Source organism: Urocitellus parryii, chromosome 2, assembly GCF_045843805.1.
Source record: "Urocitellus parryii isolate mUroPar1 chromosome 2, mUroPar1.hap1, whole genome shotgun sequence".
Lineage (NCBI taxonomy): Eukaryota > Metazoa > Chordata > Mammalia > Rodentia > Sciuridae > Urocitellus > Urocitellus parryii.
In genome coordinates, this window is record NC_135532.1 from 91645604 (window position 1) to 91664925 (window position 19322).

The 19322-nt window shown below is 48.2% G+C and overlaps 1 protein-coding gene across 3 annotated transcripts; it reads right to left on the reverse strand.

Moving 5' to 3' along the window:
* Positions 1-7123: 7123 nt before the first annotated feature.
* Positions 7124-17411, reverse strand: Nckipsd (NCK interacting protein with SH3 domain). 3 transcript variants are annotated; one of them, XM_026383833.2, is made up of 14 exons: positions 17179-17411; positions 14538-14647; positions 14086-14290; positions 13820-13910; positions 13084-13574; positions 11849-12019; positions 11590-11676; positions 11364-11502; positions 11174-11254; positions 10861-10989; positions 10674-10766; positions 10361-10533; positions 7762-7997; positions 7124-7301 (listed from the first exon to the last, which is right to left on the reverse strand). In XM_026383833.2, the coding sequence occupies exons 1-13, from the start codon at positions 17347-17349 to the stop codon at positions 7794-7796; spliced, it is 2145 nt and encodes a 714-aa protein (XP_026239618.1). In that variant the 5' UTR covers positions 17350-17411; the 3' UTR covers positions 7124-7301; positions 7762-7793. The 3 variants fall into 3 exon arrangements, with proteins under 3 accessions (XP_026239618.1, XP_026239617.1, XP_026239619.1); XM_026383832.2 differs by having other exon boundaries at positions 7124-7997; XM_026383834.2 differs by lacking the exon at positions 7124-7301 and having other exon boundaries at positions 7836-7997; positions 10354-10533.
* Positions 17412-19322: the final 1911 nt, after the last annotated feature.

Consider the following 19322-nt stretch of genomic DNA (forward strand, 5'->3'; position numbering starts at 1 on the left):
GAAATGACGGAAGCTTAGTTTTCCAGGGTCCTGATTCAATCCAGCTCTCTCAACGAGGTCCAACTCCTGGCACACGCGGGTCTCGATTGGCCAATAGCTGGACACGGCGCAACAGACGTCACAGAAAACCAGCTGAGGTAGGGGTAAAAGCAGAGCATTCCAATCAAAGAGTCATTGTTTCTATTGGCACAATAGAAAGCCCCGCCCCTCACGGCGGACTCATTGTAAGGGGAGGAGGCTTCGCGGGTTCCAAGCTAGGTGGGAGAGAGAACCTGGGAGGCTCTATACCACCAGCCTCCACAGATGGCAGCGATAACGGGCTGCAGTACCAGATGTAGAGCATGCCGGCATCTTGGCACCAAGGAAAGGGTCAGGGCCAGGACTCGGTAACGTTCTACTGGGTGCGGGTTTCCCAACCGGTGGATCCTGCTTCAAACTGTCCAAGGACTCAAGGCCTTAAGACCTCTGACCCTCCTATGACATCATCACCAACCAATCAGAGCATTCTCTCTTAGACTTCGGGGAGGCTGAACCTAGCCGGTTAAACTTCCAAACGCCCCACTTGGCTGCTGGTAAATGGGCTTCAGCTCTGACTACTTACCCCCCACCACCCCACCTCGGTTCTGTCCTAACACCTTCCCCAGGATCAGAGCTCCGTGCCTGTGCCGGTTGCACACTCTAGGTTCCTACAGTTTTGTGCACGCAGAGGTGGAGCATCTGCAGAGGAAAGCAGAATTCCTCTGAATGAAGACCAGTATGTGCAGGGACCAGAGGAGTTAGAACCAAGACATGGCTTTAATAGCGCCCACTGCTCTTTGGGTTCACAGCGTAGTGACTGGAGGGCACAAAACCTGACACCGAGGAAGGATGAAGGAGGGGGGTGGAGTGCCAGTGGGGAGGAGAGGGAGGGGTTCCTGAGAATTGGTGCATTTGAGCCACCTTGGTGGTTTGAGAAGGCTTCCCACAGAAGATGCTTGAGTAATGCCTTTGAGGAAGGTGGCCCTGTGGGCAAATGTGCAGAGACACACAGAGACTGTGGCTGAGGGAAATCAAGCCTTGCCCTATCACCTAACACGGCTGGTCCTGGCTTCTGTGGGTACTCCTAGTGAACAGCAGCACTCCTTGACACCTCTGAGCAGTGGTATCCACTACAGGTGGCTCTCCATGTTGCTCCCTGATCTACCTGCCTCCACTGTTTTCCTCCTTTGTGGCTCCTGTTCTGTGAAGGCCACCTGCTGGCCTTGTCCTCCCATCTGCACTCATCTCTGTGCCCCATCCCCGGTGGCATCTCCCAATGCACTCCATGAAAAGACAAAAATCAAGTGTCAGTGATAATTCCTCTCTCTGCCTCAAAGTCCAGCCTTGCCCCTACCTGCTAGGAGCAATAATAAGACCCCTATATGGTTCATCCTCATTCTTTTCGTATCAGCTCCAAACTAGAATGTGCATCCAGGTCCCGGAGACCAAGATTTAAGGCTGCTGTGGAGGAAGTAGACAAAAGGCAAAAGACCAAGAAGGTAAAGGTGTGGCCTTCTCAGCTCCTCATATAATTCAGTGCCTTATAGAATCCTTACAATATTGCATGCCCTGGGTTCAATCCTCACACAGACACACACACACACACACACACACACACACACACACACACACAGACACACACACACAAATAGAACCCAGCACTATAACTTACCAGCTCTTTGCTGGGCTAAAATTTAACCTCTACTTAAAATAGACTCTTCATGTATTCCTCACTTCTGGCACAGCAGAACATTGCTAAAGAAAAATATATAACCCTGATAATTGGCCTCATTTTACATTTGTGATCAAATTATGGATGCAATAAAAATCCAAAGAACCTACAAATAAATTCTTAAAAGTGAGTTTAGAAAGTTGTTGAACAGAGTCAATATAGAAAAATCAGCTTAGTCAGGCTGGGGCTGGGGCTCAGTGGTAGAGCACTTGCCTAACATGTATAAGGCACTGGGTTTGATTCTCAGCACTGCATATAAATAAATGAATAAAATAAAGGTACATCACATCTAAACATTAAAAAAAAATTAGCCTGCTGCCATGGCCCACACATATAATCCCAGTGGTACCAGAGACTGTAGGCAGAAAGATCACAAGTTCAAAGCCAGCCCCAGTAACTCAATGAGGCCCTAAGCAACTTAGAGACCCTGTCTCAAAACAAAACATAAAAAGGGCTAGGATGTGACTCAGTGGTTAAGATTCCCTGGGTTCAATTCCCAGTATGGAAAAAAAAAAGAGAGGGAGAAAAGAAAGAAAAGTTTGTTGTAATTTCTGTATGTTGGCAACAGAAAATCAACTTTAAAATTTTTTAAAATGCCATTTACAATAGCATTAATATCAAATGTCAAGGAGTAAATCAATGAAAGATATGTAAAGACTCTACATACATAAAAAACTATAAAAACTTGTTTAAAGAAATTTAAAAAAATGGAATGAAAACTGTCCTCAAAGATAGGAAGATTGAATACTGTAAAGGTACTATTTCTCCCCAAATTACAAAGTTTGAGTTCATACAACTCCAAATATAATCCTAGCAGATTGTGTATGTGTAAACTGACAAACTAGATTCTAAAAAATAAGGACAGGAATTCCCAAGACAGTCTTGAAGAAGACCAAAGAAGGAAAACAAGACAAGATTTAAAAAGTAACAGAAACTAAGACTGTCGGGTGCTGGCAGAGGGATGGGTCCACTAATGGAAGAAATCCAAGGACAGGCCTAAAGATATGTGTAAACTTTGATTTTGACAAAGATGGCTCTATAAAATTAATACAAGAAAAGGATGGACTTTTCAGTAAATGGCCATTTGGATATGTCTACAGAAAAAAATTAAATGAGATCACTATCTTCCTAACAACTGCATAATCAATTCCAGATAGATTTGACATCCAGATATAAAGGGAAAGACTATACAGCTGCAAGAAGGAAGTGCAGGAGAAGATCCTAACAATAACTTAAGGATTTTTTTTTAAAGGACAAAAAATGCACTAACTAAACCAAGTATGGTAGCACCCACTTGTAATCCCAGAAATTTAGGAGGCTGAGGCATAAGGATCTCAAGTTTGAGGCCAATCTCAGCAACTTAATGAGACCCTCAGCAACTTAACAGACCCTGGATGAAAATAAAAATGACTAGGGAGGTAACTCAGTGGTAAATAGCCTCTGGGTTCAAATCCTTATTTAAAAAAAAAAAAAGTAGGGCTGGGGTTGTAGCTCAGTGGTATAGAGCTTGCCTAGCACATGTGAGGTACTGGGTTCGATCCTCAGCACCACATAAAAATAAATTAATAAAGATTTTTTTAAAAAAGTATTAACTATAAAGGAAAAAAAACTGATAAACGCAATTACATTACAATTAACAACTTCCTTTTATCAAATGTCAACATTAACAATGGAAACACCCTGGCACAGTGGCAAATGGTAGTAGTTTCAGCTACTCCAGAAGCTGGGGCAGGAGGATCACTTGAGCTCAGGGGTTTAAGACATTCTAAATCACAGACTCTGTTCCCTGTCTCAATATATAAATAAATAAAAGAGTGAGATATTATAAAATGTAAAACCTAAGGACTCATATCCTGAATACATATTACAAGTCAATGAAAGATAAAACTAATAGATACAGACAAGAGATTTGAATAAGCACATCTCAAAAGAAAATATCCAAATGTTAAATAACCAAACCTAATGAAAAGGTGCTCATATTCTTTAGTCATCAGGGAACTACAAAAGAAAAAAATATCAGTGGGGCAGGGTGGTCCATGCCTGTAATCCAGCTACTCAGGAGGCTAAAATAGATGTATCACAAGTTCAAGGTCAGCCTCAGCAACTTAGCAAGACTATCTCAAAATAAGAAATAAAAAGGGCTAGGCATGCAGCTCAGTGAGAGCACTTGACTAGCATATACAACTCCAGGGTTCAATCCCCAGTACTGTAAAAATATACACCACTCAGTATCATACGGATAGCTAAAATAAAAATGACTGAAATACCAAGTTTGGGGGAAAATATATTTGTGTGTGTGTGTGTGTGTGTGTATGTGTATATATATATATAATCTGTATACGTGTGTGTGAATTTTTTTTTTTGTTGGTGCTATGGATTGAACTCAGGGTCTTGTATATGTTAGGCAGTGCTCTACCACTGAACATGCCCAGCCATAACAAGTTTTGGGAAAGATAGGAGGAGAATACATTGCTAGAAATATTTGGAAAACATGGGCTGTGGTATAGCTCAGTAGTAGACCACCTGCCTAATATGCCAAAGGTCCTGAATTCCATCCCCAGCACCATAAAGAAAGAAGTATCTGCCAGTGACCCTATAATTCTACCCTTGGTAATATGCGCCCCCCCAATAATGCATATGAGCTACAAGAAAACATGTACACTAATGCTCCTCGTAGCTTTATTTATTTATGAGTACCAGGGATTGAACTCTGCGCACTCAACCACTGAGCCACATCCTCAGCCCTATTTTGTATTTTATTTAGAGACAGGGTCTCATTGAGTAGTTCAGCCTCCCATTGCTGAAGCTGCTTTGAACTCAGCCTCCCAAGCCACTAGAATTACAGGCATGCACCACCATGCCTGTCTATAACACTATTTATAATAGAAATTGAAAACAATTGAAAAGTCACCAACAATGGATGGATAAATATGGATACTGTCCATAGAGCACTGGGAATGAGGGGCTGGGGATGTGGCTCAAGCGGTAGCGCACTCGCCTGGCGAGCATCACATACAAACAAAGATGTTGTGTCCGCCGAGAACTAAAAAATAAATATTAAAAATTCAAAAAAAAAAGAGCACTGGGAATGAACAAACTGCAACCAAATACTATGACAGATGAATCTCAGATATTTAAGGATATCAGAAGCAAGACAAGGGTTTTTATCCTGATTCCAAGCTGGGGGGTGTAACTTAGTGGTAGAGTGTTTGCCTATGATGTACTAGGCCCTGAATTTGATCCCCAGTAATGAAAAAAAAACTGTATACTGTATGATTCCATGGCAAAATTTATGATTAACTCCAGGAAGGAGGGAGCAGTGACTGAATGATTAAGTGAGCTTGGAGACTGTAACATTCTATTTCCTTGCTCAAATTGTGGTTATATCAGCATTTTGCACTCTAAATTCATTGTCACTCTTTAAATATCTTTTAATAGTATATTATTCAATAAAACCAAAAAAGGCTTGGCACAGTGGCTCACACCTGTAATCCCAGCAGCTTGGGATCAAGGATGAAGGCAGCCTCAGCAACAGTGAGGCACTAATCGACTCAGTGAGACCCTGTCTCTAAATAAAACACAAAATAGAGCTGGCGATATGGCTCAGTGGTTCAGGCCCCTGAATTCAATCCCTAGTACCCCACCTCCTAAAACAACAATTGTTCTCATTTATTTGGATCCTCTGTCTATCTTTTGGGGACTGAACAGGCAAGTGATCTCTTGGTCACCTGGAGTTGCTGTACATATGCAGTTGGGGTCCAGTCAATAGACACAGTGCCGGCACTCTTAAGCACTCATTTCTAACCCAGAAGTCAGCCCCAAACTTCTTTGCAACCACCTACACCTTCTTTTTTGAACCCAGGGCCTTTTGCATGCAAGGCAAGCATTTTACCAGATGAATTATATACCCTGCCCCTCTTGCAACTTCTTGAATTATCTTTTCAACTTTACCCATAAACACTCCCCTTTAAGTGCACTCATTGCCCTCTCTCCTAGCCACATTCTACTTCTACCAACCTTTCAAGCAGCCTGAGAGATATTGTCTCAGAAAATTCCCTAAGAATTCTCTAGTTGATCATAATCTTCCTTTGTGATGTAATTTTGTGAGACTGTCATTAGGGTATTTGCTTAGGAAGTCCTGGGCTCCTTGGACTCTTCAGAGCATGTTTGTTACCAAGACCCAGCATTTATATAACTTGTCAGCTAGGACTTCTGCAACCCTTACAAACACATGCAAGGGTCCCTTAGATGATCCTGCAAAAATGGGCAAGGGATTCTGCCATGGGGCCATACTTTGTCCATCCTAGGTGCAAGCACTGGGATAGACAGTATAATACAGCCCAGGTCTTCCCACAAGGTAAGTGCATGTTGACAGGGTACAGAGTAATCACAAGTGCATCAGAGGTTCCTGCCTCAGCTTCCTGAGGGCCTGTGCTTTCTACTGTATTATACTCTTTTCAGAATGGTTCTCTGCCTTCAACACTCTAGTTGAGAAAGGAGTCATGATTGGAAGTCATTGATATTGGATGTGAAAGAGAAGGTAGAAAATCTCCAGGATGAAGACAAGTAACCAGGTTGTAACCCCCAGAGCCTGTGTGCTTAGCATTCTAACAATGCCTAAGGAAGGTCATCTCTCCAGCAGCCTTCAGTGCTGTACTCCCATGGGTTTCCCAGCAAATATATATTCCTACCTCAACTTCCTGAGAACCTGCTTGCTGAGATTCCATCCCAAGCCTGCTTTGTGCTGTTTTGACATTAAATTATGAAAATCACTGCCACCTGCTGTCTACCTATGGGTACTGACTTTCCTTGCTCACTGTCAATGAGAATCTTTTTGTTAGTCCAGGAAGAATAATAGTTTTTGTCAAACTCTAGCCTCTCATCACTCTAAAACAGAAGTGCAAATCCCACCCCTGTTAATCTACTCTTTTGCCTTACCAAAATGAGGGCATTGTAGATTCAATGAAAAGGGAAATAGGGCTGGATATGGTCATGTATTCAGGGAGACTGGATATGGGAGAGGGCCTTCTTCACCTGAGAACAACTATGTAGGACAAGAGGGCTTAAACAGGAAGAAGTATGACTTTCAGAGAAAAGAGGACGCTGTTAAGTGAAGGCTGGAAGCAGTCATTTCCAAATGGAACCCAGAGGCACAAGGCTGTGACTAGGTCCAGGTGAAAGGGAAACTCAGGGAATGGAGGCTGAAACAGAGCCCACAAGGTCTTAGAGGACAGGCCTGACAGGGCCTATCATCTCTTCAGGATGCAGAAATAAATGCAAACTAGAGTGATGGATCCTGAGACCCCACTCACCCACTCATCCTCTCCCACCCTAGCATCATAGAGGGAAGTCCAATTCCAGATGCCTGTGATTTATTTCCAAAGGTGAGCTGCAGCACATAGGAAAAAACACATGGCTTTTCAGTCTACATTTTTAGAGAAAATAGAATCTGTCACTGGCTTTCTCAGCTATCATCCAGTTCCATGAGGCTCTAGGACAAATGGCTTGTCTCCAAGATCCCGATTTCAAAGCAGCAACTTGGTCAAGGCCTCTGGGGGTAGAAAGCAAGGGGCAACAACCCCTATGGGGATCAGGGGAGCACATGAGCAGCACTCACTGCAAAGCTAAGGCAAAGAACAGAGCTGGTTGGAGGTACCTCCTGTCACCCCAAGGACATGGCTTGCTGAGGCCCAGGACCCAGACCAGGTGGGGTGGGGATGGGGGCTCTGGCCCAGCTTGGAGCAGCAGCAGGACTTTGCATGTGTACAAGGGAATGGGATGGAGTGGGGGGCATGCTGAAGAGGCAGCCTACCAGGGGATAGAGGGGCTTCAGCTTGCACATCTCCTCTGCCCCAGTTTAACTCCCAGAAAATGGTCCCAAACCCTACATTTGGCCCCTTGCATTAGCTATACTTCAAGTGGTGGGGGCCTTGCTCAGGTAACCTTCTACCCCCTTATCCCCTCACAATGACAGTGCAAAACATTCTCCCCTGAGTCCCCTGCACCCTCACCAGGGCTGCAGGGAAGGAGGAAAAGGAAGGTGCTAGCTGGGGGCTTCCCCCAACACCGGGAATTCCTTGCACATCTCTCGGACAATCATGCGGTCCATCTGGCACTGGGGGGAGGCTTCCTCCTCAGCCAGGATGCGCCGTAGTGTGGCCTGCAGGTCAGGCAGCCGATGGCGGTGCTGCAGGTAGGGCGTGGAGCGGACCACAGCATGCATCAGGGAGAGGTATTCCATGCGCAGCTGTGGGAAGAGCAGGTCAGCTCAGGAACCTCAAGAAGGTACTGTAACCACCACCAGAAAGGGACTGGCTACTACTGCCCCACGGACTCCAAGGCTACTGACCAACTTACACTATTTGAACATAAGGCCTGCATTTCCAGCACCCAAAATGTATCTGGCCTTCAACAATTGCTAAATAAAGTGAACAGATCAATCATCTCAGCCACAGAGAGTCCTAGAATGTGGCCTGCCTAGGGAAGTCCTGCCAATCCTTTAGAGGCCGAACTCTCAAGGTGTCATGTCTGTCAGTTGGAGGCCCTCTTATACTCACCCTATCCCTCTACTTCCTTGGAAGATCTCACAGCTTAAAACAGGGACCCACCCTCTACCTATTGCCTAGACCTGTTCTATAAGCACCAGACAAGAATATCCAATTGCAAGCTTGTCACCTCCTGAACATCTCAAAAAACTCAAACCTACATATTCACCATCAAACTGAAGATCTTCCCCATCCTCTCCAAGCTGAAGGCTTTCTCATGTTCTTTATTGTAAGATAAAACAACACTACTGTCTATTTAGAAGCACAGGCCTGAAATGCAGGTATCCTTTTTGATTCCTATCTTCCAAATACCTCATATCCAATCCATCTCCAAGACCTGGATATCTTACTTTCTATGTACAACCTGAACATCTCTAATGCTTCTCCCCTGAGCTCATACTCCCAGTACCTCTAGCTTAAGCAATTCCATCAGCCCTGTAATTTAACATCCAAGCTCTTCCTTGTTCTGAGACTCCAAATCCATTGGCCTGACTTTCTCCCCCTCCCCTCAGAGATATCCCTCATTATCTCTGATTAGAGAAATTGATACCAAAACCTCCTTTAGGCAGCATCACCTTAATTCCTAATCCTGGGAGTTAGACCAAGGTGCCTACACACCAAAATGCCCGTATCTAAGCAATACACAAGTACAGTAGTTTTCAGGTCTGAACTTCACTCACTATCACAAACCTCAAAAGGATATGTGGCACTAGTGGAGACCCCACTGCTTTTCTTTGATGTGTTTGGTCTCCTTATAGAAGGTGTATCACTGTACACCTTCTCGGTCTTCCAAACCTAAACTGCCTGGCCAGCTGGACTTGTGCTTCATGAATAAAACAGAAGCAATAATTTTTGTTGTTGCATTACTGGGGATTGAACCCAGGGTACTCTACCTCTGAAATACATCCCCAGCCCTTTTTATTTTTTTGAGACAGAGTCTAAGTTACTGAGGCTGGCCTTGAACTTGTGATTCTCCTGCCTCAGTCACTCAAGGAGTTGGGATTACTATGCTTAGCTCAGAAGCAATCTTTTAAAAGACCTTGTCTTTTGCTCTCAGCATCCACATCTCACCTGTCTCCACCTGCTGTGGCTTCTGTCCATGTGATCCTGGACACCCCTCTGTTCAGAAGCAACAGCAGCTTCTCAGAGAAGATTTTGACATTGACTCATCTACCTGCCTCCTGAAGTGGCCCACTCTCCCCAACATGTTCACCATTTTTTAATGCTTACTGGATCATCCCCTCTGACTTAGCACATGCACTGGTACTTCCTACCTTTAAAACACTCCCTGAACTCACATCACGTGTCTCTAGCCCTACTACCCCTGCTCCCCCATTTTTCTGTTCCCTTCACAGAAAATTTTATGAGAGTTGTTTCCATTCTAATCCTTCCTTGTTTTTACTCCCCAATAACTTCAAATTCTCTTAAACTCTCCATTCAGACTCATACTCCCACTCCATCAACACCACTTGTCAATCAACCCCCTGACCTCCACGAGGCAAATTCAATGGCAAATTTTTAGCCCTCTCTTGGATTCCTGACTGTGTGGAGACAGCAGATCTCCTTCCTTCCAACATGTGACTAGGGGCCCTGCTCACTTGGTTTTATTCCCGGGTTTCTCCTTACTTGTCCCTGGTGAAGCCTGAACTTCCAGCTGACCCTGCTCATCTATCTCATATCCTAGGTGACTTCACCACTGCAGGTTTTCCATAACATCTCTGCATGGACAGCTCCAAAACGTCCCTCTGGTTCCAACTTGCTCCTCACTGCATCCCTGATGCCCTCAGTTTGGCAGGTAGCTCCTTAATCTTGACCTATTCAAAACACAACTCTATCTTCCCAAAGTTCTCCCCATAATAATAATCAGCACTGAATTCACCTATTTGCTCAAAATAAATTCAGCAAGCTTTGCCAGATCCACATCCATCATATCTCAAACCTGACATGTTTTCACCACCACCATGTTTCCCTCTATCTCCTTATTTCCATTTGATGTTATGTTCCCGCCCCCATTTGGTTCAGATTCCACTCAGCTACCATCCTCATTGTGGTAATCACCAGGCACCTTGTCACCAGGTGACAGGTCTGCAATATGCCGCACAGTGATGTCAATGAGTGCCATCATGTCTGTGTGGTAGAAGATAGAAGCCGTGGCAGAGCTGCTGAACACATCCTGCAGGAACTTCAGGATAGAATGTGGTGGCTGTGGCTCATGTTTGAAGATGCGCACAGGGTCATCTAGGAGGCAGGAGTCATGGGGGTCAGAATGATTCTTGCCAGGGTCCCAGAACCACCCCAGGAGTTAGAAGAGTCAAAGCAAGGGGTCATAGAGTAACAGGGTATCAAAGGGGTACCCACACGGATTCGTGGGCCCTTACCCCCTCTGTTCAGAAGCAACAGCAGCTTCTCAGAGAAGATTTTGACATTGGTATGCGTACTCAGGGCAGCCATGATGACGTTCTGGTCAGGAGCTAAGGAAGGACATGGGTATAGACAAGAGCACAGGTGCAGAGCTTAAAAGGCTTCACGTTGGTTAACCCCCTCCCAGCTAAGACCCAACCTCACCTGGAAGGTGCAGGTTGAGAGCCAGAAGCAGGTTCATGCAGAGGTCTGGCAGCTGCTCTGTGGTGTCTGAGGGTAGCCCATCCTCAACAATGCTCAGCAGGAACTGGGCAAAGGGTGTGCCCAGGTGTTCTGGAAGAGGAGTGCACACAAGTCTGCAGTCCTATCCCTTCCCAACACTACCCAGCTTCCTGGTCTTTGAGTCTTGGGGATACTCAATCCCTACCAGGCTGTGGTCTGCATGTTCCCAGGCCTTTGGGCCCTGGGTCCAACCTCTAGAACCTGTGGTCAACTGGTCAAATGTTTGCATTCTTACCATAGTGTGCATAGGGCACTGCCTCCCCCATAGAGAAGACCATGGCCAAGACGAGAGCAGAGTAACAGAGCTTCTGGTGGTCTAATGGAGGGAAGGTAAATAGTCAGAGTTCCCGAAGATGGCAGAGACCCTCAGCAGAAGGTGTGAACCCTTTCCAGATGGTAAGAAACAGCCCCTGCCCCTGCCTCACCCTGTGTGTCCGTCTGCATGTCCCGTGCCAGCTCCACAGGCAGCACAGATGATACAAGCGTAGAGATGATGGCTGCATCTAGGCTGCACATGGCACCAAAGCACTTCAGGAGCAGCAGCCGAAGTGACGCACGGTGTTCCTGGCAGAGGACCTTACATGCTCAGTTCCTGGAACCCCAACCCTACCTACATCCCTCCATGCCCCTTCCCTTCTGTTTTGCACACACCATTTGGTAATAGGCCACCAAGGCCAAGACAGACTCAAACTCATTCCTCTTGCACATTTTCTTGCAAACTTCAGGGTCTGCATCAGTCTGTAGGGAGGAAGTAAGAGAGTCACCCAGTTTGAGCCAAGCTGTGCAGCCACATGGGGGCGAATTAAGCATGTACGTGCAGGGAAGACTCATAGGCATTAAAGAGAGATGGTGCAGGGTGGGGGACACTGCTCCACATGGTGGGCAACGTATGTGGGCCCCCACCCCGCACCAGAATATGCAGCAACTCCTCCAGATAGCAGCGAATGACACCCTCGTCCTCATACAGGGCCCAGCTGCGCTGCTGGGCATCATCCTTCCGCCGAGCCAGGTCTGCAAAGATCACCTCCAGTCTCTGCTGGTCATGGCAGACCTGCCCTGAGGGCAGGGCTGAGCTCAGATCCTGGGGAGAGAAGGTGAGGTGCAGCTCAGTATACTCCCTGCTAGTGTCTGTCTCCAGGAAGTCCCCAATATCTGGATCTGTGGGCCTACAGTCTGTGAGCTCAAGTCCTGCACTACCTACACTAGGCAGGGGGGCTCAACTTTGGTCTCGATGACCACTTAGGACAGGATTTTGCATGAGACATGTCTAGGGGTTTTCTAACAACTTCTCACCTTACACCTGGATAAATACCTTCTATGAGAAGGTTTATGGACTCTGTCATTGCCTGAATGTGACTCTGACACTCTATGCCCCCATTCCACACAGAGACACCAGGCCTGTCATTGACCCACCTCTCACATTTCCCTCAAACCCTTAACCAGGCACTGGTTGCTGTGCCCAGCACAGTGTCACCAGAGAGTAGATGCTGTACTGAGGCAGCCTTCTGAGAGATCCCCACCGATCCTAGCCCAGAGTCCCTGTACCCCCAGTACAGGACCCAGTTCCTCTACAGTTCTCACTCCCTCCTCCACAACCAGAACTGTAGGAGGAACTTAAGGAACCTTTCCCTCATCTAGCCTCCAAGATGTAGTCTGGACTCACTGCCCCAGTGCTGTGCCTAACCAATAGCCTTGGCAAGGTGGGGCTTGCTGTTCCATGATGCCCACACACCTCACTCTCTCTTATTCAAGTGCCCTGTGTCCATACTTCCACGTAGCCAGAGAGAACTCCTGGCTATCCATATCTAGTCTCATTTGTCACCTGCCCCAGATCTCACCTCCTCCCATACCACCTGCTCCTTCACTGCCTGTTTTCTAGCCATGCTGGCCTTCTACTTTCTCCTGTGAGCCATGCTCAGTCCTGTTCAGGGCCCTTGTCCAAACTGAATCTCTGACTAGTCTGTTCTTCCTCCCTTTCTCCTTCATGGGTCAGCTCAAATGACCCAAGCGCCCAACAAAATGAAAGCCCAAAGCTTTAACTCAACAAATACTTCCACTTATAGGCTGGACAAATGTATGAGGGTGGGGACAAGGTTGGGGTGGCAGGGTAGCCTGAAGATGAGGAGGCTCCTGGCCCACCCTCACCTTGCCCTCTACCAGTGAGAGGAGGACCTGCTCCATAACAGGTGAACTGGCTGGCACGGAGGCCTGGATGTGACCCACTATGACGCCAATGGCCACGCGGCATAACTCATGGCTCAGGCCGGTGTTTCTCCGCACAAGTTCCATCAGCTCTGCCCCAATGGTCCTCGGCACAACCGTCTCAGCCTCAGCCTTCTCCTCTGTGGTCTCTAGGCTCAAAGATCTTAGGGCCTCCAGGTCATCAGGGGTTGAGGTTGTACCAGCTGCCGTCTCCTCTGCAGGGGGTTCAGGGGCTGGTTCCTTGGAGGGAGAAAGCTGGGCTTGCGACACAGTGGTGTGGGTGCCTCTACGGGGCACAGGTGGGGGCGTAGGTGAGTAACTGGGACCCAGCTCAGAGGGGCTGGAGCCTGTATAGAGCGTGTCCAAGGAGGTACTGCCGACTGAGGAACCACTGGACACAGAACTACCCCCAGAGGGCATGGTGTTACGACCACCTGTGAGCAGAGAGTAGATGCTGTACTGGGGCAGCCTCCTGAGAGACCCTACCCATCCTAGCCCAGAGTCCCTGTCCCTGACCAAGGTCACACCCCAGTACAGGACCCAGTTTCTCTAAGAGTCCCTGTTTCTACCAAGCCCAGAACTCCCACCTGCCCCAAAAGGAGGCCCTATCTTCTCTGACAGAGCAACCATTCCAAGCAAAGTGTACCCCACCCCAATTCCTCCAATCCTGCCTTCTCACCACTCCCTGAGACTATCAATGCCTCACGATCTCGGCGTTTCACAGGTGGGGGTGGTGTGGTGGGTGCTGCCCGGCGAGGCTGTGGTGGGATCTGGGAAGACAGAAAAGAGATCTTGTGGGGACAGGTTAGAGGCTGGGACCCTAAGCTCTGGACATGGGCAAGAATATACTCTGGGTGCATCAGTGATCCAAGTGGACCCCTTGAGCCTCTGGATGAAGCCTTTAGTTCCACCCACCACCTTCTCCAGGATGCCCTCACCATGTACCTGATAGAGGCCTCCATCTGTCCCAAGATGCTCAGAACTGGGCAGGCTGTGCTGCCTTTCAAATCCAATTCGGCACACTCCATTGGGTTGCCTAGCAGCAGCAGTATCCAAATGATGGTCACTGGTAGATGGGGTCATAACTGCAACATTGGAGGCTGAGGGGCCTCTACGAGACAGGGTCTCTTTCCGATGGTAGATCAGCTTCCTAATAAAGGGTCAGGGAGAGTTTTGGGGAAGAAGACCTTACAACTCCCAAAGTCCTTTCCTGGTCCCTGTGGGATGCTGGGACCCCACAGCCCAGGCTTCTCACACCCCCATCTCTGACACTGCCTACCCCACTTTGTGATATTCCATACTATCCCCAATCCTGACTCTACACATCTCTGATCCGCACTTAAGGATCCACCCTTCCATGCTCATGGGAGGATCCACCCCCACTTCCCCACACTCACTGGAGGACTCCACGCTGTTCCAGGCTGTACTTGCCACCATCTCGCATGGCTGTATTGTGCACGGCCTCAATGGCCCGGTCAATGGCCTGGAGGACATCCTGTTCCAGGCCCTAAAAGTGGGTAGTGGTGATCAGTTAAACCTGGAGCTCAAGTGGGGATACTTAATCCAGACTTGGCCCAGGATGGAACCCAGGTGGAGGACCACTACAGCTGAAATCTAGAATGACAGACAAGAGCAGAGACCAAAACTGGACTATGGAATGGGGTTCTCAGACTGCACCACTCAGCAAACTGGGGTACCAGGTGACCCTAAACCAGCTTACATATTGAGGATCTTGGCTAAGATGCCTCAAAACCATGAACCTAAAGCAAAACCATAGCCCAGGGGTTCCCAGCTTGTGACCAGGAGTATATACACAGTCTATTCCTGGGCTTGGCTCAGAGCCCCAGACTGAGATGCCAAGCAGGAAACCTCCAGTGTCTGGAATCCTTAATAAGTCATTCTGATCTTGCTGACCCTTCACAAAACCAAGGTCACACCCCACAACAGCCTTATCCTCACACAGACCTTCACGGACCTGAGAGCAAAGAATAGACCAAAGGAACCTCCTCTCCCCATCCCTGCTTATCAGCCCTCATCCTCCCAAGCTGTCCCAGTAATTTTTTGTACCTGCCCTGGGAAGTGGCTCTGTGTTTGTGGTAAAGGAAGGACATTAGAAATGAGCCTAGACCCTGCTCTAGGCCCTGTGTTGTCATGCCTAACAACCCAGGAATCTGTTCTACGTCACTGCATGTTATAAGTGTGGTGTGGGATCAGCTATCCCCACCCCTTCCCTATCCCTAGACACATGGTGCATCAGGCTACATAGGAGCCACAGAACTCCTCACAGTGGGTTTGGGAAACTTCTCTGATGGAGACAGATGGACATAAAGGTCAGCAAAGCCCCTGAGGTGGCATGAGGCATACCAGGGAACAGGTATACAAGAGAAGGAAGGAGGAATAGAAAGAGAACACACTAACACAGAGAAAGTAAGACCTAGAGAGAGAGAGAGACTCAGAGGCAGGCAGAGGGAAATAAAGCAGGAAAACTGAGAGTCAGAAATAGACTGGGAGAATTGGAGGAAGAAAGGAAAACACCCAAATGGAGAGTCAGAATGAGACAGAGATGCACAGTCAGGGAAACTGAGACACAGGGAATATGCAGAAAGAAACTGAGAGATAGTGACAGAGAAGATGGTTGCCTCTCTGCTCTCCCCAAACAACCAGTCCCACTGGTCCTGGCTCAGGCATAGGCTTTACAAGCCCTTGACCTATGCCCTGTGGGGAAGAGGCAGGACTTCCACAGAGGCCTCCAATGAGATCCCATCTCCAAAAGAGGCTGAGTCTGACACACTCCAGACCTAGTAGGGCTCCCTATTCTCACCACAAGCATAGCTAGATGGAATCAACCAACCCCATCTGTGAGAAAACCTCTAAGGCCCAAGGCCCATCCTCTCTGGTAAGACCAGATGACATTTCCAAATTTATCCCATTATTTCTGTCTTGAACTGGGCTGGCACAGTTTATTTCCTAAAGGCTAGAGACTAGGACAGGACAGGAGTGTCTGACACAGGATAGGTGTCTCAGCACCTTCCTTCCCACTGTGGTCATAACATACCAGCCAGAGACACTACACCCTAGTCCCTGCAACAGGGCTACTCTTGAGGGAACAGGAACTGGGACTGCAGCCTACCTACACTGAAAGAAAATGGGGCATGGTCAGACCAGGGGAAGTCAGGAGAATTCATTTCCTTACAATGGGAACAGCCCCTATTCTTGGCTGGGGACAGGAGGGACAAGCTCCCTCAATTTCAGAGGAAGTCTAAGTCAGGGCCTGAAGCTTGTGAGGAGGCATTGCCAGCTAGAGTTAACAAGAGCTTGGTTCTTGGTTCAGAGAGTGTTCAGAAAGGGGGAGGGGTGTCTTGAAAAGAGTTTAGAGGGTGACTGAGTACAGGAAAGTGAAATACTCTGAGATCCAAGGTTTGGGAGGCACCTAGGAGATGGGAGTGATCATGACTCCAGGTTTCAAATGGGAGGGGATTGAGGGCCTGGAGGATGGTTGGCGAACCAGTGGTATTCTAAGGTGGCTCAATCTCAGTAGTGAGGTGAAGAGGGTCTCAGTGGTAAAGGTAGTGGCTCCAATAGGTGGAGGAGGTGGGGGGTGGGGAAGGAAGAGTGCAGGAATTCTAGAGATCCAGGGAAGTAGTATATTAAGGGTGTGTGTGTGGGGGGGGGGTCTCAGGAATTTGGTAATTGGATTGGAGTTTCTGAGTCTAGCTGTAGAATTCTATTCAGATGGAGGTCTCCATACTGGGGAATATGCATGGGGAATTTGGGGTCCCAATGAGTATCAGTCCCAGAGTTAAGCTTTTAGTAGCTTAAGCTTTTGGTAAGTCTGGACTAAGATGTCAAGGGTCTATCTAGTCTCTTGCAGGGATTGCTGACCCTAGAAGTCCCAGTCTTCATGGGTCTTAGGTCTCAGGGTCAGGTTCTCAAAACTCCCCGTCTCCTAGAGCCCTGAAGGATCTGGAGCCCCTGGGTCGGTTCTACCAGCCTGTGAAAGGGCCCAGTCTCAAAAGCGGGCAGGGGAGGGGCACTCACCTGCAGGCGATGCAGGTAGGCAGGCGGCACGTAGCCTGTCTCGCCACTGCGCGCCCGCGCCGCTAGCCACCAGTGCGCGCTGCTACGCTCCAGGACCAGGAAGGTCTCGCCCGCGGCGAACGCTAACGCGTTGGGCTCCGCCGAACGGAACGCGTACAGCGCACGGTACATGGGGCCGAGTTGGGCCGCGCCGGTGCAAGGTACGCGGCGGGAACTGCTGAGCTAGGACACCAGGCCCGGCAGTGCCGCGCCGTGCTCGCCACGCCCCGTGACACTCAACGCGTGCGTGCGCGCGCGCGCCCGCCCTCCGCAGCCCCGCCCCGAGTGTCAACCCACGCAGTGGCGCGGGCGCCTCCTGTCGGCCCCAGAGACGCGGCGAGGAGGGGCTCAAGAGATTACTTTCTCTGCAGCGTACCTCTTAGATTCAGGGCCGTCGATACATGGCCCCGGCCCCGTCATCCAAAGCCCCGGCCTTGGCTTCCCTCACACGTCCTTGGACTCCCATTTCGCTCAAATCCCAACGCTGCGGCCCTTCCTACATCCTGATGAAGATGTGTTCGGCTCTTAGCCTGTGTGCCCTGACTGTCCGGGGCAAGTGGGTACTGACCTACTAACTGTAAAGATGGTAACTTGGACAAGGTGCTTTCATTATAGGTTTCAGGAAGTGTGAGGATGGAACATATGAGAATAGAAATCACTTCGGACTATATTCCTGTTCAAAGTCCTCCCATCTTTGCTCTCCCTGCCCCACCACCCTGAGTAGTCATGCTCCCGCCACTATCAATCGCTATCATCTTACTTTTTTAATTTTATTTATAGAACTTAAACCCCCAGATTATCTTACTTCGGATGCCCCTTTCTGAGGGCAGTCAGGAGAGCTGGAAGAAGGTGGGGAGTGGAATGCCATATGGCTGTAAAGAATGTTTGACCCATCCAACAGTCAGCCCAAACCTCCTTAGTGAGTTCCTGAGAAACTCAGGGAATATGCCCCAAAGGGTTCTGGGGGTACACTCTCCACTGGGAGCAGGTGTGGACAAAAGGCTTGTGTATGCAGCTGACCTGTTTTTAGGTATGGTGGAGGTAGGCCTAGTGGGTCTTGGAGAGGAGGTGGCTGGAAAGTTCAGGTGAGGGACAGAGCTACTAGAACTGGACAACCAGACCCTGGCTTCTCTGCACCAGATCGGGCTCTGCAATTCCAGAAGCTCCCTCGGAGGGACCCTCCTCCTCCTCCCAGAGCCCCTGCAGGCCCAGAGGAGTAGAAGTTAGGGGCTACACTGCACTGCCTGAACTTTTGTGAGGGATGAGACTGGTTAATTTTGGTAGAGCCCAGGGATGGGTAGAAGTAGTGACAGGTGGTGTGGGTAAGAGGATCAGCATACCCATAACCCCTTTAATTGTGCCCTCCAACACCAGGCCCCTTTTTCACACAGCCTATGGCTGCCAGTGGACCACAGCCTAGTGTTACTTCAAACCCTAGTATTGGATCCAGGACATCTGACATCACAATCTTCAGCTTATTGCTGCCAGTGGCACAGGAGGGAACAAGAGCTAAACCTAGGGGCTGGGGATACTGGTAGAGTGCTTGCCTCACACGTACAAGGTCCTGGGTTCAATCCCCAGCACCATCACACAAAAAAAATAAAGCTAGACCTAAAATTTGGAGCCTCTGCTGCCTAACTTTGGCTTAAGCTGCTACATAGGGGCAAAGTATAGTGTCAAAGTATAGTTTTGCTGTATGTATATACGTGACTGTATGACCAATGCGATTCTGCAACCTGTACACTCAGAAAAACAAGAAATTATACCCCATTTGATTCAAATGTATGATATGTCAAGGTCATTGTACTGTCATGTGTAATTAAAACAAACAAACAAACAAAAAGTATAGTTTCTAGGTAGGGATAATGAGAGAGCCAGCACAGATCAGGCAGGTAGGTAGGTCTATAGAGGTTTCTTTTTTGATGACCTCAGGGTGCTAGGTTGAAACCAAGCCAAGACACTGTGGTAACTTTGGAATCCATGGGGGTTAGAAATAGCCAGGGGGGTAGAAATATTACAGAGCCAGGGAAGAGGTCACAACACATGGTAAGCTTCTGAGGTTTAGGAGGGGTGCTACATGCCCTGGGAAAGAACAACAACATGGA

Excerpts from the sequence above, each read along its gene's own strand:
- Nckipsd (XM_026383833.2), bottom strand. The coding sequence starts at position 17,349 with ATGTACCGTGCGCTGTACGCGTTCCGTTCGGCGGAGCCCAACGCGTTA. Across the intron at positions 12,020-13,083 it reads TCTCACTGGTAGAGGGCAAG|GATCTGAGCTCAGCCCTGCC; the intron begins GTGAGGGTGGGC and ends TTCTCTCCCCAG. Across the intron at positions 7,998-10,360 it reads ACCTGTCACCTGGTGACAAG|CTGCGCATGGAATACCTCTC; the intron begins GTGCCTGGTGAT and ends CTCTTCCCACAG.